This window comes from Maylandia zebra, linkage group LG8 (genome assembly GCF_041146795.1).
Source record: "Maylandia zebra isolate NMK-2024a linkage group LG8, Mzebra_GT3a, whole genome shotgun sequence".
In the NCBI taxonomy this organism is placed as follows: Eukaryota; Metazoa; Chordata; class Actinopteri; order Cichliformes; family Cichlidae; genus Maylandia; species Maylandia zebra.
In genome coordinates, this window is record NC_135174.1 from 21,304,079 (window position 1) to 21,328,844 (window position 24,766).

Sequence of the window (24,766 nt, forward strand, 5' to 3'; positions counted from 1 at the left end):
CTCGGACCTCTGGTATCAATAAGGTATTTTCACCCAGAGAACTGATGATCACTGGATATTTTATCTTTTTTGGACCATTTTCTCTAAACCCTTGCTTGGGAAAATCCCAGTAGAGCAGCAATTTCTCAAAATACTCAGAGCAGTCTGTCTTGCACCAACAGCCATGTCACCTTTCTTCCCCATTCTGATGCTCAGCTTGAACTTCCGCCGGTCATGTTGGTCATATCTACAAGCCTAAATATACTGAGTTGTAGCCATGTGATTGGCTAATAACTAGATAACTGCATTAAGGAGCAAATTAACTGGTGAGCTGTGAGTTTGCACCATTATTAGACCGGTTTACTGCAGTGCACTAAGCAGTCAGCCCATTGTTTAAATTGCGTATTAGCCAGAGCATACGTTTGGATGCTTCACCATCATTGCGCGGCAATTATGAAATAAATGTTTATTAATAAAGTCATAATTAATAGCTGCTTAATGCCAGAAGGTGACACTGATACTATAAAAGTGACGTATACTCTTCTTGTGCTACTCATAATAACTGAAGAAAAAGAAACACTCACTTTATTTACACTATTTACAGTCCCTTTTCCTTTTTACATCTATTGTACAGTGGGTGTCAGCCTGTGTTATAAGACACAATATTGCCACCTACATACAATACTGAGGCGTCAATTAGTTACTAGCGCTGGATATTTTACAAAACTGTAGCATCGTATTAATATAACATTAATATAACAAATAACATCATTTCAATTGAGCGAATAATAACTATTATTATGATTAGCATTGTAATATCCCTCATTTGAATAATAGTAACCTTAAATGCTTAATTTACATTTGTTGAAATATACTTATTTGCTACCTCAATGACAGTTTGATGAAAGCACTGAAATAATTTTCATATTTCATAGACCAAATGTACAAATGGTTGCATGGCATAAAACTGCCAATAGGGGAAATCACTTGCTAGGTCAACAGCAGCAACAAAATCTGCCTGCCAGAACCTTTAAAGGTCACTAATTGCAATATAGCGTGATGTTTTTAAACTTTACAGAAATCAAAGCGTAAAAACTGAGATGTGGATTTTCCTGGTAGCCAGCTGCTTAGTTAACCCTCCTCTTTCTGTGTCAGAGTTACACTTCAAAAGCTTTCTTCCGAGACAAGCACACATACAAAGAAATAAAATAACGCACTGTAGTATTCTACAAATACTAATCATCTCTTCCTTTCTTCCTCACAGATTGAAAAGGATCTGTGTTTCGCTTCGGCTGAGTTTGAAGACTTTGTTCTGCAGTTCCTGGACAGGTAGAGATACATTAACAAGTCTGTCATTTAGTAAAGCTTTGTTGTCAGTGTCTGAATGCGAATGCGTCTCTCTGTTTGAAATGCACCAGTTTGTTTTTTTTCTCCATGGCGCTGTTGACATTTTCATTACTGCGGAGTGTTTTAAGTGTGTGCTTGTGTATTTGTGTGTGTCTTTGTGCAGGTGCTTTGCTCTGATAGACAGCAGTACCCTGGAACAGACACGAGATGAGATGGAGACGGATACTCAGACTCATTTGGAAAGCCTGGTGGAGTTGGGCCTTTCCTCCACTGTGAGCACAATCTTAACACAGTGCTCGCTGGAAATATACAAGGTAGTGCATTAATACGCACCAACACTTTCAAAGCTTTCACTCTCTCTTTAATTAAGTTTATTAATTCAGTCCTCGCAGTACTCTGACCTTACCCAAACAATTCTTTATCACCTCCTAATTTAGACTGCTGACCTTAACATGGCACATATTTCCATAGCTATGCAAATGATATCCAGCTATATTTAGCAATGAAGCCACATCACACAGTTCAGCCAGTGAAAATTTAGTGGCTTGGCTTGTAATTTTCTGCTTCGAAATTCAGAGAAAACAGAACTTATTGTATTTGGCCCTAAAACCAGATTTACTCAGGGTGACATTACCTTGGCCTCCTCTACTGCTATGCAAAAGCTTGGACTTTTGAGTGCCTTCTCTTATCTGTGCATTGTTGTCAGAGATTGACGCATACAGTCTCTAAGTGCTGCTGGAAAACTAGTCCATGTATCTAATACATCAAGGCTTGACTATTATAATTCCTTATTATCAGGCTTTTCTAAAAGCTTTTTGAAAAGCCTCCCACTGATACAAAATGTAACAACGCAGCATGGAGAGTACTGACAGACAATGGAAAGAGATGATCCTATTTCTTCAATATCAGCTTCTTTTCACTGATTTCCTGTAAAGTCCTGACGCATTCCCATCTCAGGACGTCAAATGATGCCATTTTCAGATGCCACCTGCGTCTCACCATTACGCACAAGGTGACTTTTGGCGTCGGTGCCTTGATGCATTGCCCCCGAGAGACGTTAACAGTCCTTTCTCAGAGACCTCAAAAGAGGGACGGCGGTGGGGCATAAGCCACAGGTTTATTAGCCAGGAGACCATTGTCTGCAGCTTGTTTGCACCTTTGTGTCACTTTAATTCCACTTGTTTCCACTTGCTTTTAACTTTCCCTCACTGGTGAGATTTAGATAACACTTCCTCACTACAGCAAACCTACCCACTGAAAAACATGAGTAACAGCCTCCATCTCTCTAATGCCATAACCTTGTGTCACCACAAGGACACCTTGTGTGTAACTGAGACACACCACCACAACTCCACTGAGAATGAGAGCAGGTTGAAAATCCAGGATTTAGTTTATATCCTTCCCCTCACATACAAAACCCACAGAGTGACCAAGCTCTGCTGTACTTAAAAGACCTCATAGTGCCGTGTTATCCCAGTAGAGCATTTCATTGTCAGACTGCAGGCTTACTTGTGATTCCTAGTTTCCAGGTCTCCTCTCTCCCATGGTACCAGATCCTTATTTGGACTGATGAGGCAGACTTTTATAATTATACTTAATAGCTAGGGCTTGATCATGTGACCCTGATCCATCCCTTAATTACACTGTAAGTGCAGACAGAGAATTGGATGTCTCAACAATGTTGGCAGAAGGCTGCCGCTCTATGAGCCTGGTTCTGTCAGAGGTCACTTCCTGTTAAAAGGGAGTTTTTTTTATCTCACTGTTGCCAAGTGCTTGGTCAAAGGGGATGAATGGAGTTTCTATATTGTTTTAGTCTCTACTTTACCAAATAAAGTGTCTCATTTGATGGTTATTAATTGAGAAATGATATTTATTTCTAATATTTGTCCCTAAATAAATAAATGAAAATAGCATTAATAAAGTACATCACTCGATCTTCTTAAATCCTTCCTCTGCGTTAGGTTGCATTGCAGAAAGTGTTTAACTTTGCCACCTCAAACATCTTCGAGACATGCGTGTCAGGCAGGATGGTGGCTGACATGTGCAGAGCTGCAGCAAAGGTACGTATATGTTTAGCTCTTGTTCTCAATTTCCATTTTATACAATATGTGAAGGTTTTCATTCAAGATAATTAAAGAATGTCAAACAAAGATTTCATGTGCTTAAGATGTTGGAAAATGCAGTTTTTCTCCACTAACATGTTCAATTTAGCTACATGCATATTTACTATGTTATGGCCTCATTTTGATGGTTTACTGTTTGTGATCTTATGCATGTATTTGTGTTTGTGCTTGGGCATCTAAATGTATGTGTGCATATCTATGTGTGTACTTTCTGGATGTGCACATGTGTGTCTGTTTGCAGTGTCATCCTTCCGAGTCTCTCCGACTGTTTGTCCCTCACTGCTGCAGCATCATCTCCCACATTACTGACAGTCAGTATAACTGTGCAACAGTTCAGTGTGTGTGTGTAGTAATGTAACTCTGTTTGCATTAAGGCTGTTCCAATAAGCGTTAAACTAGTTAATTCAGAATTCATTCAGTGATAAATGAAACCTGCAGTTTGCAAAGTAAATAAAAATCTTCATTCTTTAATTTGTAGAACACTGTTAGTTCATTTATGATCTCAAAGCAATTAGGAGGTATTATAAGACACCGTATGAGGTCATAAGAGAATTTAAAGTGAAATTGTAAAAAGCAAGTGTTTTTCTCTAACAGTAGTATTCTTTAGCAACTGGTGGTGTCTAAGTGGGACAAATTTAAGGGAAATTAGAAAGAAATTAGAAACTGCGTGAATTAACTTTGAGACTTGGCTCATGTATGTGTTCAGCCCAGTTGTATGCAAAAGCTTGGGCAGTCCTGGAAAAAATATGTTGGCCAAAATTTCACATAATGAGGTCAGTGTATGTACAAGTAATCCCTGTGAGTCAAAAGCTCAGACTTCAGACTGCTCTAAATGCTTGGTTTCAGACAGTGGATGAACTCAGAGGTGGCGCCAAGGCCCAGCATAAGATAGACAAGGGGGGGAATTTGAACTGCGAATCATACAAAATCACTTTAGTGGACTCTGGGAAATAAATGAAGATAGAAGTTTGACTTTAAAAGTGCCCGCTTCTTTAAATGCTAGTTGACAGCTTTCATTTCATGAACTTAAAATGAGAAAATGTTAATAGTATGTGTGACATGTGCAGATTGGAGGGAAAGTTTCCTTGTGATATACATCGGAACAGCTGTTTTACTTGAAAGTTTTATTGGTCTTCTGGCTCCTGTCTCCACGTTCATAGTTACCTTAACCTGCAACTTGAAGACATTTCAGTTTGCATATAACGCTTTACACTCCTTTACAAGGACCAATTTGCATAATTTTCCATGCCTGTGGGGTGTTACAACATGAGATTGTAGATTTAGTGATGGCAGTAGTCTAATAAATTTGTTAAATAGTGCATACATCGGAGAAGCCAAACAACCACTCTGCAGATGCGTAACATAGGAGCCACTTCAACAATAGAAGACTCAGGTGTGCACATTAAAGGAGAAAGGAGACTCTTTCGAGGATGCCAAAGTTCCATTTTATAAGGAGAAGTAGGCAAGCATGTTCCCTGTGAACGACTGTTATTGAATAGAAGTTTGAGACCAGCTATCAGCTTGTCCAGGTGATGAAGCCCTCATTCAAATTCTGATTTGTCTCACCTCAACAACTTGCATGATGGCATGGTGGGGCAGTGCCTCACAAAGGAGCCTTAATGACTCACATGTTGTACCCTGATGACAGGGTGGCTCAGTTGACTATCACCATCACCTCCAAGGGGGCACCAATAATCTGAAGAAGTATATTCATTAACTTAAATTAAATGTAATAAAGTGTAACATAACATTTAAGAGATGGCTTTGACTGGCTATCATTGACAACAAAGTGTGTTATTTACTTGTTTTCACTCACGTGCCCACTTTTGCATAAAACTGGCTTGTGTTTTTTACATTTTGTGTCAAATACGTCAAAATTAGACCAACGCTTTAACAAGACTTGACATACTATGCTAGAGTAAGCAGCACTTTAAGCTGAGTTCTAAATTTTGGACCATAAGATCCTCAAAGTGGTAAAAATAATATTTTTGTCAAGCAGATTAATAAAAAAAAACTATACTAGTGATTATTAATTAACATTAGTTAAGTTAGTTAAAACAGCTTTAGATGCATTTTATACAGGTAAACTAATAGGCTGCCAGCTATGCAGCTCACATGGCCAAACAAGTCAATTTTGATCCCAAAATTCGACAGTAGGAGCTTGATCTGTCTGGGGAGCAGTGAAGTACATAATCCAGCTTGTTTATGTGTGTGTGTCTGTAGATGAGGAGCTGCAGAGTGAAGATGAGCTGGATAAGGAGCTGCTGTGGAATCTCCAGCTGCTCTCTGAGGTGAGAGAAGGACACACACACTCCTAAAAACGTAATGCGTGTGACTGATTATAACAATACAAGGCTTTATTGTGAATCTAGAAATGGCTGTTTGCTTTAAGAGAAGTTAATTTTCCTCACTACTGCTTGAGTGATTTGCACATCGGGGATGCCTCAGTGGAAAACACTGAAAACGTACGAGACCGGCTGGTGTGTTTATCTGTTTTTAAATTTAAAAGGCTATAGTTGTGACATTGTGAGAACCAAAAAAAAAAAAAAAGAAATACAGCCAAAAGACTTTTTTTGCATCATACACCCTGCACAGTCATAAATTGCAAAGAGCTTTATTGGTAACCAGAAAATATTGATACTCTTTCAGGTTTGTTTTATTGCTCCTGAGAGCTTACCGTGAGTGGGAGCGCGCCAGACGCTACGATTTACTGGAGAACCTCAATATTTAAGACACAACTCTCCAGTGAATTGCCTGTGTGTTCATGTACTCCTGTGTGTGTGTGTTCTCTCATTAGGTAACCCGTGTGGATGGCAAACAGATGTTAAAATATCAAGGCGACCTGGAGCGGATCTTGTGTGTGTGTGTGCGTCTGCGCTGCAAACGGGCGTACACACTCGCCTGCAGTCTTCTGGAGCACACACTCCGATCGTTTTCCCTCATCTATCCCACTGAGTACCGCAGCACCTCTGGCAGCTTTGATACTGACCTCCCTATTTGGGTAAACACACACACACACGCACGCACACACACACACAATATGGCACAAAGAGATAGGAAAGAAAACATCGGCCGCCATTATTTAATCCTATAAAGTGATGCTGAAGTTAAAGTCAGCTCCTTGCCTCTAGTTCCACATGTTGTATGGTTATTGTTGAAATAATATAATATTAAATCTGTCGCTGGAAAACTTTGCCACTAGTTGGACTTTTCCAATTCTAACATGACAATCTGAAAGCCTTCATTAAATTTAAAGTAAATACACCGCTGGATTATACTGACTAATGCTGCTCCCTCTTCAGTCAGACAGCTGCTCACAGGTAGACATACGAGTGATGGAGGGGTTGAAACATCAGCCAAAAACCTAAAAAGCCAAAGAAATAGATGGGAAATTTTGCAGCATAAATAGACCACTAAATTGGGAAAGTATGTGACGTGAGGCGTGTATGATGTGAGCAGAGTGAGCCATTTTACCTGCCTATGCAGTTCCTTGACTCTAATTGCTTAGTTTCACCTTATGCCATATTCACTAACACCCGCGCAGGCGAACTGGCTGTTTTCACAGACATTAAAGTATTTAGTGAGTCACAGGAAATGATTAAATCTTCTAGGAAATGTAAAAGGCCGCAAGCTGAACCATTACAGCTGCTCTGTATTGTCCTTTAATTTATAATGCTATCTTACAGGTTTAATTATTGCAATGCAATTTCCTTTTGCATTTATAAAGCCTAGTTCACATTTAAATTAAATGGCTACACTTCTGGGCCATATTCTGGCCAATACTGCCCGTACTCTGGCATGAAAAATAACCACATCTGTGTTGTTCAAGGAAATTAAAAACATAGTTTCCCAAAGCTGGAAGTCACAAAAGCAAGAAATCCAAGGGGATCACGTAATTTTTCTTTCCACAATAACTTCTAATATTTGTTTTTTTGTGCAGTATTGAAACGTTACCTATTTATTTATAAAACAAATCCCTCAATACCAACATTTTGTGATTGAAAAATCCACAGTGGATGAGCCACATACCTCTCACGGATAGATCTATATATTTTTAGAAAGGAATAAACAAAGAAAAAACAGTTCTTCATGAAATAGGAAGCTGTGGTTTTGTAAAGGTCAATGCAATTTTATGCAATTTTTTGCTCAACTCCTCAAATTAAAGCTCAGTGCCACAGTGGATCATGTGCATCCATCTCCCCCTGTCCCTAGCAGCCTCCTCTGTAACACCAACCCTAAATCCATAAATGAACTGTAACTTGAATATGTTCTGTTAGAAAACTAAAAATAATAAAATAACAGTGTCCAAAAATGTGAAAAAGTGGAATAAGTTCAGATTCCATGAGCCCAAAAAAGCTGCAGAGTACACACTATGAAGTGCTAACACTCACTAATTTAATTCAGCCTGTCACTGATGACAGTGGGTTTACATTTAGAGGAAGGATTGTGGATATATTGGACAAATTATGTTGAATGTGGAGCTGTCAGGCAGGAAGAAAAGAGGCAGACCACAGGGAAGATTCATGCATGCAGTGAGAGAGGACATGCAGAGTGTTGGTGTGACACAAGAGGATGCTGGGGATAAGGTGAGACGGAGGATGATGATCTGCTGTGGAGACTCCCTAAAGGGAGCAGCCAAAAGAATATTATGATGAATCTGCTAGGTAAAAATATTTATTTAGTGTTAATCTGGACTCTAGGTAATACAGATAAATATGACAGTGGTATTTAGATATTTTGACTTAGCAGCCAGTAGTTAGCAGTAGTACTAAATTTTCAGCCCTGTGTTGGGTTTTGCTTTTTGTAGTTTGTGGCAGATTATAAAATTATTTTATCAGTGGTAATCTTTTATTGTGAAGCTGCATAAGCTATGATAAAGTAAAAGGACAATGAGGAACACTAAATAAATAAAGAATCGTTTAAAAGTTGGCAAAGTGGCTCAGTTACACAGTTTAGCTCTGTATATACAATGTATCTGTGTTTGTTATTCAGTTTATGAACTGAACAATGCATTTCTAAATTCTGAACACATTATCAATGACTGCTAAATGACTGTGATTTTTCCTTTCCACAATTAGTTCATACAACAAATCACACATTTCAGTTTTTCAAGCGTTCGGGTCAACTTCTGTTCTTTGAATGTGCAATGGGCTATAAATAAAATAACAAAATGACATTCAAAATTAAAAAGGCTCAAACTATTTTGCAGTTTCCCAAATTATAATTTATTTAACAGTATTCAGTGGGTTACATACTGAACTGAGGATAGAAACAAAGCATCAGTCCTATAGCGCTGGTATCGATCCACTACCAATACCAGCGTTGGTATCAATACTATGGCTATTTGGGTCAATCTGCTCACCTCTAGCAATCAGGCTGAGCTATCTCATGAAGGTGATTATAAATCTAAAAAGTGAATACAGGGTTAACACAAGGTTTTCCAAATAAGCCACAAGTGTTGGATCTGACTGATTTTTACAAATAAGATATAACTATACGATTTGGAAATATAAGGAGCTTACACACATAGTACAGACTGAAAGCAACACAGCTGCTTCTGACAATTTAGTGGTATAAGTGTCTTTAAAAAGTGTCTTTAAAAGTTTTTCCAAGGGTGGAAAACATGCACTATACTCATAAAATCTGTCCTATTTGAGGCCAGGAAGGAAAATCGGCAAAAATGCTGAGTGTGTAAATTAACAGGGTATCAATGCTCCCTGTTAATACTCAGTTGTAATTCCATTAACATTTAGAGGTGCGTGAGACAGTTTTAGTTTTTATTTGTTCATCTGCAGTTCCAGTGTCTGAGAGTAAAGATTAAATATTAAAGATTTAATTGTAATTTGCGCATTCGATCAACAAGTCAATTGTCAGCAGGTTTTAAGATCATATATTAATGCTTATAGAGTAATGAAATTGTTTGTAGCCAACAGGAAAATGCAGCACTAAAGTTGCATCTAAGAATCTATATTTATTACTGATGCTCATCTGGGAAATGCTTTAGACGCTATTATGAAAGCAGATCCTCTTACAGTCTGTACACAGAGGTCTGAGGCATCATCACAGATTGGTGATGCTATATTCCAGATTATTAAGTGGTTAGTAGGCAGTGACTTCATACCTGTTGATCTTAAATCTTAATCTTAATCTTTTAATCTTGAAGATGGCATGAAGTTGTTATGGTAATGTTACCAGCTGAGAAGTGAATCGCCTTCATAACACTGAAAACCCAGGGTTAAATATGACGATACCTGGATAAGTCCAAGTCCTCTTTTTGTGCTGAAGTTTTCTCTTTAAAAGTTACGGAAAATTCCTGTAAGGCAACAAAATTACTACATTTTAATGCAAGGTCTGAAATGTCCTTTATACCTTATGACAGCTGGAGATTTGCTGAGCTCCTTCTCCTTCACTGTTTATTTCATTCCCCGAGGGAAAAAAAAATATGTCTGGATTACTCTTTTTTTCTTTAAAAAAAAAATCTTGATGATATTTTGGCGCAGGAGTGCTGGGCTCTTGTGTTTGTTTTGATGACTTGATGGCAGTAATTACAGCTATGTTCCTCTGTTGTTTTTCACTGCTTTACTTTCTTTTTTCATTTCTAATACCAACCTCTTTTCATTTGCAGTTCACGGTCACCGATTCTGTACTTTAAGATTCATTCTCCTTGAATTTCTTTTTAATTTCATTTCAGTGCTTCGCTAGTTGGATTCAGCTGCTTTCATATGATAGTAGACCAGTCTCTTGCGTCATTTTTTTCCTATTTTCCATTGAGTTTTGACCTTATGCTTAACGTGTTTAAGAATTTAAATACCAGTTGATGACACAAATTTGTGGTTTTGAGGCTGACTGGTTGTGCTGGTTTAACTGACAGTTCTTCCAGTGGAAAAACTGGCAGCCACCCTCTACAACTATCTGACAAAATGTTCTGCCTGACTTTCCAGGACTGGGGCAGACCAGGAGATGTGGCAGCGTTGGGTGTGTGTTGGCACGTGCCTGGACCGGAGGAGGAAAGCTTTGTTTTCCATCTTTTGTCCCACCTCCTGCACCCTGAGCTGCAACGAATCAAGGGCCACGTCTCTGGAGAGCAGCCAATGAGCAGGTGTACTGTCATTTCTCTCAGTTTTAAGTATTCAGACGCAATTAGGCAAACTCACAAAGATAACAAATAAAGGTGTAGCCTGTCATTAGTGATAAATGAGCTTTGCCTGCTTCCATAAATTACATGACTTCAGTCTTAAATATCTGTATTTTTTTAAGCCTAATTAGGGGTAAAGAAGGGGAATGTTAAATTCAGCTGCCAAGAAATTCAGAAATTCCTTGAACATATAAACACACGCGCTCAGTGAGCTCATGTGTTGCCTGATTCCCAGAGAGGAGTTGTTGCAGAGTCTCGCTATTGTGCAGCACTGCCTTCTTGGAGCTGGAAATCTGCTTCCCCCACTGGATGGACCACACGCATCCGACCTGTGAGCCCTATACCTGCATACACACATGGACACACACCCCCTACACACGCACACACACACACACACACACATGCGCACACACACACATATATATATGTATATATGAAACAAAAACATCATGCAATCTTGTCACGTTTTGCTCCTTACACTTTGCTTCTTGTCAGAGTTTCTTCCATGGTGAATCTTGGGGAGGTCAAGCTGTATATAGGTGTTGACTACGGTATGAAAACAGCCACATAACACATATTTGCAAACACTCAATCTCCCATTATTTTCTGTTGGCAATGCGGCCACTCATCCTGTATTCTGTGCCCATACGGGGCTTCTGTATTTCTTCTATCCCTCCCCCTCCAGATGCTTCACGGGAGAACTACCGAGAGTCCATCTGCCAAACCATGAGACTGCTGCTACGTGAGTGAAGATTTTAACTTCACCACAATCCAGTTGAAATGTCTTTGCATAATTTACCTGTATCCCCTTCTCTTAATCCAGATCACATCTTAGAGCACTCAGAGGATGATACAAAGTCACTGTTTGTCATTATTAAGGTATCCTTCTCTTTTTATTCTTTATATGAAATGTTGTTAGTTTATCCTGCAGCAGGCCTGCAAAGGTCTCACAGCACCCTTTGTCTGTCTGCCTGACAGATCATCAGTGACCTCATGTTTTTCCGAGGCACTCAGAAGAAGGAGTTTGACTCACGCTGGAAAAGCTTCACTCTCGTCAAGAAGTCCATGGAAAACAGGGTGAGTTGGAAAAGTACACAAACTTACTGGTTGTTTGTTTCAATGAGTCATTTACAAGGTGATTTCAATACTTTGCTTTTTTACTTTTGCAGCTTCTCGGGAAGAAGCAGCACATTAGAGCTCTACTCATTGACCGGATTTTGCTCCAGCATGAGGTTTGTTTAATAAAAACACTGCCTGGTCATGAAAAAAATATTGGTGGGTTTTTGAAAGGGTACACATTACCGGTGTAAACATAACTTTCCACTCATGATTCACCAAAACAACACAGTAATAATTTGACTGAGAACACTATTTTCTTCACATTTTTTTAATAGATATTTCAGTATATTATCATATTTTTTTACTTAACCACTGAAAGTCTGATGTCAAAAAAAGTCATAATTGACATGCAATCTAGAATTTAAATGAAGATTGTATTTTTGTGTGAATAGATGAGAAAGATGGTTGTGGAGGGGAGTGAATATAAAGTGGTTCATCAGGATCTGCTCTGTGATCTGCTGCTGCTTTCTACCAGCACGTATAGCCAGGTAAAAAAATAATAAAGTAAAACACACATTAAAAAAATCATGTAACAATAACATCATACGTCCTTCCTTATACACCATGCAAGAACTGAGTCTCTGGATCTGGACTAGTGTGTGATTTTTTTTTATATTATATTTTAATATTTGTTAATATTAAAATGTCCCATCTAACAATGATGACAAAATCTTCCAAATCGTCCCAATTCAGTTTTGGATCACCTCCAAAATGTGTCTGTCTGTAACTGCTTGTGCAGGCCTGCTAACCACAAATAAACAAAACAAATCACGTAACTTGACAGAGTTAATTAAATAGTTAATGAAGAACTGATCTGCTGACTTCTATATTCATGATGGCACTTTTGATATTAGCGAAAAAGTGTGAGAATGCATGCATGTGCATCTGTAAAACTATGTGTGCGTGTTCGCCCTTGCAGGTACGCAGCAGGGCACAGAATGTGCTTATGGCTGCCTTGGGAACCTATAGTTTCTCTTACAGAGACCTCATTCCCCGAATCCTACAACTGTTGTCGCCACAACACACTGGTGTCACGCAGCAGCAGTTTAAGGTACTGTGCATGCAAACACATAGGAATGCATCACTTGTTTGTCATACTGGTCACTCTCTGTGGTGCTGAAACGTCATCTGTAGTGCTAAATTTTGTCCTCAGTAGGTGGCCTCATTGTCCTGCACTGGTCACTGCTTTGGAAGCTTTACTGCTTCCTTTTTGGCAAGTAGGCCTTGACCCATCCTACATCGTTGCCTCTTTCTTTCTGATATCTTCTTATATCTCAAAAAGAAAATGTTTCAGTATAGGAGTCATTATTAACCTTATACAGCCATTTTTTTAATGAAACAGTGGGTCCTCTGTGCAATGTACTTAGAAAATAGCAATGGCAATGCGAACAACTCCTAGACAAAAAGTCACTATTATCACCAGCTGTGGTTTGTATACACGGGAGAAGCTTTGCAGTTTCTGTATTACCCACTGGCCTGTGTAAGCCTGGTATTCTAAGCAAAAAAATGTGATTTAAACCATTTTCACACATTCACTGCAGCCCTGAACTTTTCTTGAACTTACCCAACAGGGGTGCGTATGAAGATAAAAATTTGACACTGTCAGATCACAGATTAGCCGGTCTTTATCCTGCAAGCTCCCTCATACAAAACCTGTGACAGATTTCACTGTTGTACAATACGCTGGATGATTCACAGCTACCATATGTCATCCTGCGCACTTTTTCCACACTTTCACCACATGTATGAGTAATTCTAGTAATGTGACAAAGGACAAATGCAGCCTTATCCTGATATATTCATGTGTGAAAATGGTTTACGTTGCTGTTTCATTCTATTGTTTCCCATTCATTTGTGTAATTGGGCAAAAATAACTGTACTAGCAACATAATCATATTGTTTATAGTATTTGACAGAAAATGTGGTTTTAAGCAAGATGCTTGACCTGAAATTCTGTCAAAATTGCATATATAAGGAAAAAAAACAAAACAAAAACAATTTAAAGACACTGTTCGAGGATTGAACAGTGCCCCTGGTTGCTCTGCTTCCACGTCTGCAATGTTGTTGTTTCGAATTGCTGTTTCTGTGGCTGTGATCAGATCCATCAGTGGGATTTGTCACAGTGCCACAGCAAAGTTCAACCGTTTTGCAAGGATGTTTTTCTCTGCTTGGGTGAGTTGTCTGTCAGACAAATTTTTCACCCACTTGTCCACATCAATTGTCATTGATCAATGGTCATTAATCAGTGGTTGTTGATCAATGGTCATGACAATTTGCATATTAATGATCAAGAAACGGACCTCACGGCCCATTATTTGTCAGTGGTGCATAGTTTCAGTCATTGTGGAGATGCACTGTTTATATTACTGGGGAAACCTGCTGTCAGCAGTCTCAGATGTTTCTCCCACTACATCCAGATGATAAGAATGAACTTTTTGTCAATTATCTAAAAGATTAACGAATTTAATTTAGTTTCAATAAATATGGGGTAACTATGTTACATGAAGCAGGTGACACACAGCAGCATTTTTTGGCTGAGGTAGTTTGTGATGCTGGTTTCTAGTGCCTTTAAAACACAATAAAATTAATAGTAATAATTCCACATGTTAATAACCCATACAGAGAATAACTGTTTAACCAAATAAAGATTTACATAGAGACACCTTGAAATTTCCAATCAATGCTCCAAATGTTACTGAACCCAGAACTGTGAAGAACCACAAAATCACTCAGCACTTGCGGAGCCCAATGTAAACACGTAAATATTAGATTTAACATGTTTAGCTTCTTAAGCACATTGCAAAAGTGCACACTTACAGTTATCATCATCATAACTTATAGTATCATTACATAATATCACAAGAATGTTCTAAATATTTAAAAAACATGACCATCATTTGCAAATTTTTGAAGCTGCAAAGATACACCTAGTATCTCTTTTAATGTTTGTACACATGTGCATTTTTTTCACAGGGTGCTCTGTACTGCCTTCTGGGTATGTACAGTGGTATTCCTATGGCCAGTGCAAGGGACTGGGAATGGGTTGGGCAGGTGTGGCCCGCTCTGGTCCGCTGCGGCTTATCACCCACAATGAGCCTGGAAAAACCCTCAATCGGTCGTCTGCTTGATGACATCACTGACAGGATCCTTCGCCAGCATGACACTATCGGAGTCAACTTCACTGTGAGCAAAGTGATCATTAACCATCAAAATGCTACCATCACCTGATACTTTTTGTAACTGTGTGCTGCTCCCCTTTGCCCACTTCTACCTCTAGGTGTCTGAGGGATGTGTAGAAGTAGCCATTCAGATTGCACAATCGAAAAATCCCACACCTTGTTTAGAAGCACCATCCAAAGAGGAGATAAAAGAAGGGCTTCAGCGTCAGCGAATTAGAAATGTGGTTGCTGCACGGTAGGGATAACAAGTAGATTTCTCTTGTTCATTGAAAGTCTTTTTGAAGTTTTTCGCATGATATCCCATGAAGATTCTATATTTTTGTCATATTGAACATGACACAGCCACCACTGGCTGCTAGGCCAAAATGTGTATTCCCTAACAGGTTGGCAGTGGCTTGTGGAGGTTGCTGGGAGAAATGGTTTGGTTTGCTGGTGGGTTTTTCTGCAAATACTTGCTAATTACTTGAAAATATATGAAGCAAACTGGAAATGCAGAAGGTTTGTGCCTCAGCGCCATAGCCAGTCTGGGAATACTTTCCCCCTCTACACCAGTGGTTCCAGGCTCTAAGTCTGTGTGACTGGGCCCTAATGCAGTTGATCACTTGATTGATGTTGGCACCATGATTGTCACATTTTGAAAATGGCAGACAAGTTAACATTACGTGATTAGTGGTCATGTGTCTGCAAAACCCGAATATTCCTATAATATATTATTAGGTTTGTAATATATAAAATTTTGGTAGTTTAGTAGCCGGGGGTGGTACTACTAACCAACACCTGTTTTTATTTTGTACAGGAAATATGAAAAGTTAGTCAATGACCTCTTGGACTGCCTTGAAGACAGAGACTTGTAGGTTTTCTCTCCAACTGTTTATGTGTTTTGAGATGTTAGAATACACTAAAGCTGTTTTCACACATAAACTTCCATTTCTGTTTACGCTACAGAGGTGCACAAAGAGCCAAATATCCAATACAGTCGGATTTGACATTGATCCGTCTTTGACCTGCCAAGTCCCTAGTACAAAGTCTAAGTGATGTTGAATTCCGCCATAAAAAATACATTGAATGTCATGTGTGCTACCTCCTGCAAGCTTTATCGAGCCATCTCTCTTGCCTAAACCAAGGAAGTATTTCCAGTAGTGCAAACATGTTTGAAACCGACTATTTCCTTCTGTGTGCTACATGTGAAACCTGGAAAATATCCAAACCAAGTCTCCAGAAAACTGTCCAAAGATTCTGTGTGAAAACAGCATGAGTAAGCTACATAGTACTGTATGTCATCCAGAGTTGAGGGGACCAGAGTTTAGGGGACCTGCTGGTAAAAGCACAAGCACCTTTAGATTTAAGCTTTGAGTTTGGAGTAGCCCTAAGGGAACCACCTGAGGATCTAAAGCTGCAGACTGGCTTATACGGAGTCAACATTTCTGCTAGGGAGCTTGGGGCCAGGCCCAGACAAGCTTTAAAAGTGATTAGTAGAATCTTAAAATCAATTTGAAAATGTAGAGCCAATGGAAAGAAGCCAGGATGTGACGCTGTCTGCTTGTGCTGCTTGTAATGCTTGGCAGTAGAAAATAGAGCTGAGACATAGAACTGCATTTCTATTATTACCAACTCTTTATTTTTTTATATATGCCTGTGATTCAGACCCTGGAAGTTTGAGCACATGGCCACAGACTGGCTATCTCTCTTGTTGAGGGAAGATCACCCACTTCCCCCTGACGCTGTCCTCTACTTCACACAGAGCCTCGTGCATGATTCCATCAGCATACGCAAGGTCTGTGTGTATGTGTATATCTGTATGAGCTTTGGTTCATGTGAAGTTTCCAGTACACTGTATGTTCCAGACAAGCCAGGGTCAGATAGCAGGGAATCCGAGCATTTTATAGTAAAGCTGAACTATAATGAAAACCCAGATCATTATCAGAGTCATTATGGTTGAATTAATAGTAATTTTAGCTCATATGACTGAAGAACCAGTGAGCTCCTACCATTGCAAGGCATATTAGGCAGATTTTAGTAAGCTTGGAAGTAAATTTATTTATATAGTGCCTTTCACAAATCACATACAAACAAATATAAAATAAAATAAAATGAAATGCCACCTGATTGCTACTTTTAAAAAATTAAGCTTAAGGTGTTTTTTGACATCTGCTCAGTTTATAGATGATAGAAAGGAAGTCAGTGTTCCAAAGAAGGGGGCTACAATTGCAAAGGCTCTGTCTCCTTTAGGTTTTAGTCTAGATTTGAGGATAACAAGGATAACAAGGCCTGATCATAAGACCTGAGAGTCCTGCTGGTGACATATGGCTACAAAAGTTCAGTTATGTTGGAGGGCACTTCACCATGCAAGGTCCTAAAGGTGGAAAACTGAATTTTGAATTGAATTCTGAATCTAATGGGGAGCCGTGGGGTCAGCAGAGGTGTGTTGTGAGAGCACTTGAAGGATCTGTTGCAGCATCGTTTTTGTGCAAGCTGTAGACCCAAGGAGGTTTTACTGAGGGAGACGAAGACTGAGTCGCAGTGGTTCAAACGAGATAAAACAAAAGTATGAGTTAGATATACATTTAGATATAATACGGGGAGGTTTACTGATATTTCTTAATTGATGAAAACAAAAACGAACCAGACCCTTAACCAGTTCTTTATCAGAACTTGCCCCCGGATTGCTTATGTGTACTTTAACGTAGCTAGAGAGCAATCCTGGATTTCCAATAACCCGGGGAACCAGGCTGTCTGGGGCATAAATAATGATCTCTATATTTTTATTTTCATTCAGATGGAGTAAATAATCTAACATTCATGATTTTTTTTAACAGTTCAAAGATTTTTTAAAGATAAATAATAATAAAAAAAACAGGTTTAAAAGTGATGTAAAGCTGAATATTACTGGCATAACATTGATAAGTGATGTGAGTAAATGATCACAAAAGCTGACATAAAGAGAGAAAATGGAATACAAGTGAAACAGGATCCAGAACAGAACCCTGTGGAACACCGTGTGTGATGATTTGGAAATAGATGTGGCTGTTCACCCAAACTCACGGTCAAGGTTTTCCATTTCCATTTTCACAGCATAAACTGCACAATACTTAAAATTGAATTGTTTTTTTATTATATTATCACTGAAATCTGAATAAGTGAAAAATATCTCTTGTTCTTTGTTCCTCTCTTAGCAGCTTGCAAATTAGTGCCACAAAGACTAAAAGCAACTACACAAAAACAAGAGGAATCAGATTTAATCCTAGACCAGACACTGTGTTTTTGGGCATGAGTCAAGAATCAATTTGCTCATCAATACTGACAAATACACATATAATGGGATAAAATGCTAGATCTTTATAAGGCTGTGAGATCAGCAGAGGATCACGAGCACAGAAGGTGGTCACACTGAGCCAGACAGCAGTTGCTACACAACGTGAGAGCTGCAGGTTTTGAAAAACGCACATTAGCGCTCTGGCTAAAATCCCCTTTTTTATTTAACTTCTCTTGTCCTGCTCATTAGCTTGTTGGATAACCGAACACTTGCTGTGTAAAAGCGCTGTGCTCACATCAATTTGCAGGATACATAATTAATTGCTCAGCTGCAGACCATTAAACAGCATGTAAACATACCTGCAAGTGTCACTGAAATCCAGTTAGAATCTGTTGTGCTTTCAAATCACAACTTGCAACACAGTTTGCAGTTACTGCTACTTACCCAAAATATAGACAAAATACTTCTTCCTTTTTAATAATGAAAAAAGAGAAAATTTAAAAATGTTACAATGACTGCAAAAAGAGGTAATGAATGATCTTATGATTATATATATTTTTGCACTGCAGTCTAGTCATCTGCACAGTCAACAACCATTTCTTTTTATTTATTTTTTTTTTTCTCGGTAAAAGCGGCTCATGCAAAGTGTAGAATTTATTGAAAACACAGCTAGAGTTTCACTTTTACAGTTATTTGTTTGTATTCAGGTGTGTGATTGAGCAAAATGTCATACCTCTCCAAAGCATAACTGAACAGCGCAGACAAAAGAAAAGAGTGTGAGCTAAGCAAAAAGAGACTTGTGCAAAAAGTGCAATTTAATGGAGCTAAGACACAAAAACTATCATAAAAAGCAGAAGCAATTCAAAGATTAGCTACAACACTGAGACCAGGCTGTTCTCCAGTTCACTATCAAACGACTGCCGGTAGTGTCAGCATTTTTTAATACCCACAGCACTTTTACTGGCCCTAAAGGATCCCCTGTGACTGTGGCTAAAACTGTCTCCCTGTAGAGGTCAAGTAGGGTCACTACAGTTTGTGGCAACACTTACGATGATAAACTTGTTTCACTCTTGTTTTGGGTAATATTTCCCACCTGTTAGGTTGCAATCTCGGCAATGGCTGGTATCCTGAAGCAGCTGAAACGACTGAGTAAGAAAGTGGCCGTAAAGCCATCAGATATCAGTGAGTTTATGTTCAAATGCACACAATCAACCACCAACTACATTATTCAGCTTTCATGTTTATTTCTAAAGCAGGATTTTTAGTTTCGAACTTTAATAAGATAATAGTTATAATCAGTTGAAATCAACCACTTTGAAACAATAACATCTAAATTTGCTTTAAAAATTGCTATAAACCACAAGAGCTTTCCACCGCAAACACACATTCCCCCACAAATAAGACTAATAGCACTCTTGTGTATGAGTGTAAAGGGTGCTTTCTGTTATTGCTTTGTATTTGTAGGTGGGATCGAGGAAACTGATGGGCTGTGCGTGGGGGATCGGGAGGGAAATCGCTGGCTGCAGTACGACAGCAACAACCTACCTCTGACTCAGGAAAAGTGGGACTCTCAGTGTTTTGTGGAGAAGACACACTGGGGATACTACTCGTGGCCGAGGTGAAGACCCTGACTGAGAGATGAGGCGTTGGATGTAGAAACTGAAAGGCTGATTAACTGCTTGCTTGCAAGGAGCTAAGTAGCTGATTGACTTAACTGCGTGGTTGATTTGATGCTTGGCTTTGTGGCGTTGTGACCACGTTTATGCGTGTGTGGCTAAGTGCCGGATGACGCGGCTCTGAGTGGATGGATAACTAGCAGGGTGTTGAACTCGCCTTCTGTCACGGCCTGTCCCAGATAAGGCTGACGGAACGACTTACTGTCTGGCCTAGATAGAAGAATTGATGTATAAGTATAGCGCTGGGTGCCTGTCTTCTGTCTTGGTATTCAGACGCCTTGCTGACTACTGACTTTATAATCATTCATTTATCCTTGCTGCTTGTTTGAAGACAGTATGTGTCTATCCAGATTTTTCCTTTGTGTTGTTATCTATAAATCATCGCAGCCTCTTCTTTGTCTCCTGCTCCTTTCAGAGAAATGATGATCTATGCATCTTCGGAAAAGCCAAAAGATGACCTGCCATACGAGGAGATGAGTGAGGTGCGTGCTCATACAGGGCCACACACAGAATCATTCAGCGAAGCCTCTCTATACCTATTATTACATTTTGGCTGTGTTTGTGTGTCACATAGGGTGAAAAGATCATCTTTGAATACTTCTCGGACCCAGAATTTATTGATCAGCTGATCGAGTTTCTCTCTCTGGAGGATCGGAAAGGAAAGGACAGCTTCAACCCTCGACGTTTTCTCCTCTTCAAGGTGCAGTTGTCATCCTCAATCGATCTGACAGACCTTATACAAAGTAGTGACGCAGCATAATGACACTAGCCAAGGCTGAATCGAACTCCACAGTGCTGCATTTTCTATCATCAACTTTTGTGATTCATTTTTCTCCATCATGCAGCGGTTTACTTGCGTCAAACAAAACCCTGCTTTCCTTTTTTCTCCCTTTTTTCCTGGTAAAAATACACACACACAAACTCACATGTTCATGCTTGATTGGCAGGGGCTCTTTCGTAACTATGGTGACGCATTCCTGCCATTACTACGGCCTCACCTGGAGCAGCTTGCCAGTGACCCCCATGAGAGCTCCCAGCGCTGTGTGTGTGAGATTACTGCAGGGTTAATCAGAGGCAGTAAACACTGGAGCTTCGGCAAGGTACTGGACACACACACACACAGTGAGAAACGTACACACTGCACCACTTTTTGATAAGAAGAGTCAATATTAATAAAAACTTCCATTATTGTGTATGTGTGCGTGTGCCTCAGGTGGAAAAGTTATGGCAGCTTTTGTGCCCTTTGATCAAGACGGCATTAACCAACATCACAGTGGAAACCTACACAGACTGGGGAACCTGCATCGCTACTGCTTGTGTGAGTTGCTCACATGCATACAAATCCACTATAGTGAAGATAACTCAGGGCTTGTTATAAAAAGTATAACAAGCCCTGTTAAACAAAAAAAAACAACATTTTTTTGTTTAATTGCTAAATAAGATGTTCAGAAGCTGATATTTTAAAAATCTACAGAGCATGTGAAAATTGTCAGATTTGCCTTGACGACACCCTTTAAAGCACAAACTCTTCCTTGCTATTCTATTATTGTTCCTTTATGGTAGTGCAGTGCTGGCTCACATTTGTACTATTGTATGCATTGTATGTGAAAACAACTGATTGACTATGTTTAGTGTTAATGCGAGTATGCTACCCTAACAAGTAAAACCAAGTTGAGATATTAGATATTAGGTCTGCTAAATCTGTGTTTATTAAGCATTTATACTCACCAGGCAGAGGACTGTACTCAGATAGGCTGCGGTATTTAAGCGATGCTTAGCTGGTACTAAGGGGCCCAGAGTGTAGAAAGAAATGCAGTCTGCCCGTTCTCCTGTGACATCAACAAAGCATTTTTTCCCAGAAGCTGCTGCTCACTGGATATTTTCTCTTTTTCAGACCATTCTCTGTAAACCCTAGAGATGGTTGAATCAGCTTTCTCCCCCATTCTGATTAAATTGATCTCTAGGTCACCTTGATCATGTCTACATGCCTAAATGCACTGGATTGGCTGATTAGGTATTTGTATAAATGACAGTCCATTTAGCTGCATTATTGACTGTGTTATTCATTACACATTCCTTTGAATTAAACAGAACGGCTTTGCTTACCATAACCTGTTCTTGCCTTTTCTTATTGGAGCATAAAACGTGCTGTTTGGAACAATGAGGGCATAAGGCTATACCTGAGCTATCCAGTTTTTTTATTATGACTATGCAAAAACAAAACAATAAAAAGCCAATGAAAATTATTTTTGTTCGTATTGAATGCTGTCCAACAGGAGGGAAGAGAACCCAGGAAACTCCACTGGCTGTTTGAGTTGCTGATGGAGAGCCCCCTCAGCGGAGAGGGCAGCTCATTCAGAGATGCCAGGTAATGTATGTGTGTGCATGATAACTGCATACAAAGTATTTGCAGTATTTAAGAGGTTTCTGATTTCAGGCTGCAGTAGTAACCTGAGCTGACGTATGCTGAGCAGACATGCCCGCAATAACACAACGACCCCCCATTCTTCCATCTGCCCCCTCTCTTTGTCTCTGTCAGTTTGCTGTATGTGCTTCAGGGAGGTCTGGCTCAGCAGCAGTGGAGAGTTTCTGAACTGCTGCACAGGCTGCTAGCCTACCTGGAGCCCAAACTCACCCAGGTGTATAAAAATGTCAGGGAGCGCATTGGCAGGTGAAGAACTTATTCTGCATTACATAATTGTGTCTAAATGAGTTAATCTCATTAGCTTGTGTGTACTGTTTGGGTTGTTCAAATTAGAGGCTCGTTATTTATCTCTAACTCTGTCTCATCTGCTCCCGTACTGTATTTCCCTCTCATCTCTCCCCTTTCTGCTCCCTTACCCTTTTTGTGCTCTTTTCTCTCCAGTGTCCTGACCTATATCTTCATGATAGACGTGGCTCTGCCCCACACCCGGCCCACTACCTCCCCCCATGTGGCAGAATTCATCACACGGGTCCTAGAGCGACTCAAGCCCCTCACAGCGGAGCCGGAGATCCACAACCACGTACACGAGGAGAACACCCAGGAGACAGATGAGCGCACCCAGGCTGTCAAACTACTCAAGACGGGTCAGAATGTGGATGAAAAGAAGTAAACTGTGTGTCTTTTAGGCAGGAAGGCCAGGGACAGACAGTGGCTGCATCTCTCTCTCTCTCTCTCTCTCTCTCTCTCTCTCTCTCTCTCTCTCTCTCTCTCTTGCTATATAAGCTTGTTCTCTTGGTGAAATAGACAGTCATACTAAAACTAGATGGACCAAATTAAAAGCTGTGATTCTTCATTGATCTCACCTTTCAAATTTATTTTAAACGGTAGTGAGGTGTAGATCGATAGGAAATTTCGCCCGTGTGTGTTCAAGCATGTCAAAAAGGAATTATGGAAAGGAGTCCAACTCAATATTTGGATAGGTCTCTTTAGTATAATATGTAATTTGTCCAGGTCACATGAGGAAGTCATTTAAACTACATTTCATATTGATTTTGCTTTCGTCATAGAGGCTAGTCTAATTTAACCAATTGTATTCAGGCAAAATGAAATTTCAAGCATTCAGAAGCAAATTGTCTTTTCGATGAAGGAGTGTTCCTGCATAACATTTATAGTGGAAAGACAATGCAGCAAAGAGTCAGAAGTATGAATTTGCCATTTTTGAGTCTAGCTGTGTTGTGTTGGCACAACCTACATAAATATGAACTACAATTTGATTACAAAGATAGTAGCTTGCTGAAATGAAAAGAATAAAAATTCAAAATTTGAAGTGATGTAGGTGAGCAATTGAATTTATTAGTTAATTGTATGGCTGAGTAATGTATTATCCAGACAAAACAGATAAAGAGTTGCAATTGTTACCAGCATTGATTAAAAACATATATAAGGTGTTACTAATAAAAATGTAAATAGCTAGCTGAAATAGAAATACGTGAAACGATCTAAGGAAAGTATGAAAACCTTAAAAGTAGCAGTTTAATTGTTGTGAATTAATAATCAAAATAGTTAAAACCGCTAATAGAATTACTGATTAAAAAATGAAAGTGGTATTTCAACATAAAGATAAAAATGAGCAGGCAGGTGGGCAGACGACATGAACACAGAGGTCAAAGGTCAATTATTTATATTATTGTGTATGAATTTTCTAATTTACTGAAAATCACATGTTAAGGGAGTAATACCTTCAAGTAGCAGATTAATCATTTAAATAGAAAAAAGTTAACAGTCATAGTCAGCTCAACTGTCTAACCCTAAATAGTAATTCACATTCAGTTATAATGAGGTAAAATACATGCTTTTGAACATGAGAGGTTTTTGTGATTAAATGATTCTTGAGACCATTATATAGATTACATTAGATGAAAGAGGATAGGCACCACTGGCAAAGTTTTATAATGTTAAATACTTTAAACTAATACCTATGCAGAATGTTTTTCCAGTGAAAGATAGAGAGACACATATGCAAACCTCTACATATAAAAATTACCTAGCGATTGAGGATAGAATGTTATTTGAACTTAAAGATTTTGTAACTATTTTTGCAGATTTTATTGTATTACAGTAGTCACGCCTGCTTCGTTTTTTTTTTTGTAGCTTGCCACAGACTGAATTTAGATCTCATTTTTTTGCCTCAGTATTTGTGCATTGCTGCTCTTTCGGTTTCTGTTATTACTGTAATCTCCATTATACAGACAAATATCTGGCTGTGGAATTATACAAGTCATTAGATACTAAATAATGATAGATTGTGTTTTATTACCAGAGCCACGCAGCTCCAGTTCTGTGGGGGTTTTTTTATCATTTGCCAGCAATTCAAACTCTCCTTGTGTGTTTATGTGTGTATATATGTGCTATTTGCAGTCTTAAAATGGCTGATGACGAGTGCAGGGCGAACCTTTACCACTCCTGTTCAACAGCAGCTACAGCTCCTGCCTCTACTCTTCAAGGTAAGAACAAACACGCACACACACAC

The 24,766-nt window shown here is 39.2% G+C and overlaps 1 protein-coding gene across 1 annotated transcript in view; it reads left to right on the top strand.

Moving 5' to 3' along the window:
• The window catches only part of LOC101485841 (proteasome activator complex subunit 4B), a 47,081-nt gene that overhangs the window by 13,299 nt on the left and 9,016 nt on the right, over positions 1-24,766 (top strand). Inside the window, exons 14-42 of the mRNA XM_004561160.5 lie at positions 1,244-1,308; positions 1,490-1,640; positions 3,288-3,386; positions 3,691-3,760; positions 5,673-5,740; positions 6,247-6,450; positions 10,391-10,548; positions 10,820-10,915; positions 11,080-11,135; positions 11,270-11,326; positions 11,408-11,463; positions 11,563-11,661; positions 11,754-11,816; positions 12,096-12,191; positions 12,623-12,754; positions 14,677-14,886; positions 14,981-15,117; positions 15,679-15,732; positions 16,527-16,656; positions 19,236-19,317; positions 19,600-19,753; positions 20,227-20,293; positions 20,386-20,511; positions 20,759-20,911; positions 21,025-21,129; positions 22,088-22,179; positions 22,351-22,482; positions 22,678-22,880; positions 24,655-24,740. Of these exons, the coding sequence (XP_004561217.3) occupies positions 1,244-1,308; positions 1,490-1,640; positions 3,288-3,386; positions 3,691-3,760; positions 5,673-5,740; positions 6,247-6,450; positions 10,391-10,548; positions 10,820-10,915; positions 11,080-11,135; positions 11,270-11,326; positions 11,408-11,463; positions 11,563-11,661; positions 11,754-11,816; positions 12,096-12,191; positions 12,623-12,754; positions 14,677-14,886; positions 14,981-15,117; positions 15,679-15,732; positions 16,527-16,656; positions 19,236-19,317; positions 19,600-19,753; positions 20,227-20,293; positions 20,386-20,511; positions 20,759-20,911; positions 21,025-21,129; positions 22,088-22,179; positions 22,351-22,482; positions 22,678-22,880; positions 24,655-24,740 (3,201 nt within the window). The remainder of the gene's footprint in view (positions 1-1,243; positions 1,309-1,489; positions 1,641-3,287; positions 3,387-3,690; positions 3,761-5,672; positions 5,741-6,246; positions 6,451-10,390; positions 10,549-10,819; positions 10,916-11,079; positions 11,136-11,269; positions 11,327-11,407; positions 11,464-11,562; positions 11,662-11,753; positions 11,817-12,095; positions 12,192-12,622; positions 12,755-14,676; positions 14,887-14,980; positions 15,118-15,678; positions 15,733-16,526; positions 16,657-19,235; positions 19,318-19,599; positions 19,754-20,226; positions 20,294-20,385; positions 20,512-20,758; positions 20,912-21,024; positions 21,130-22,087; positions 22,180-22,350; positions 22,483-22,677; positions 22,881-24,654; positions 24,741-24,766) is intronic.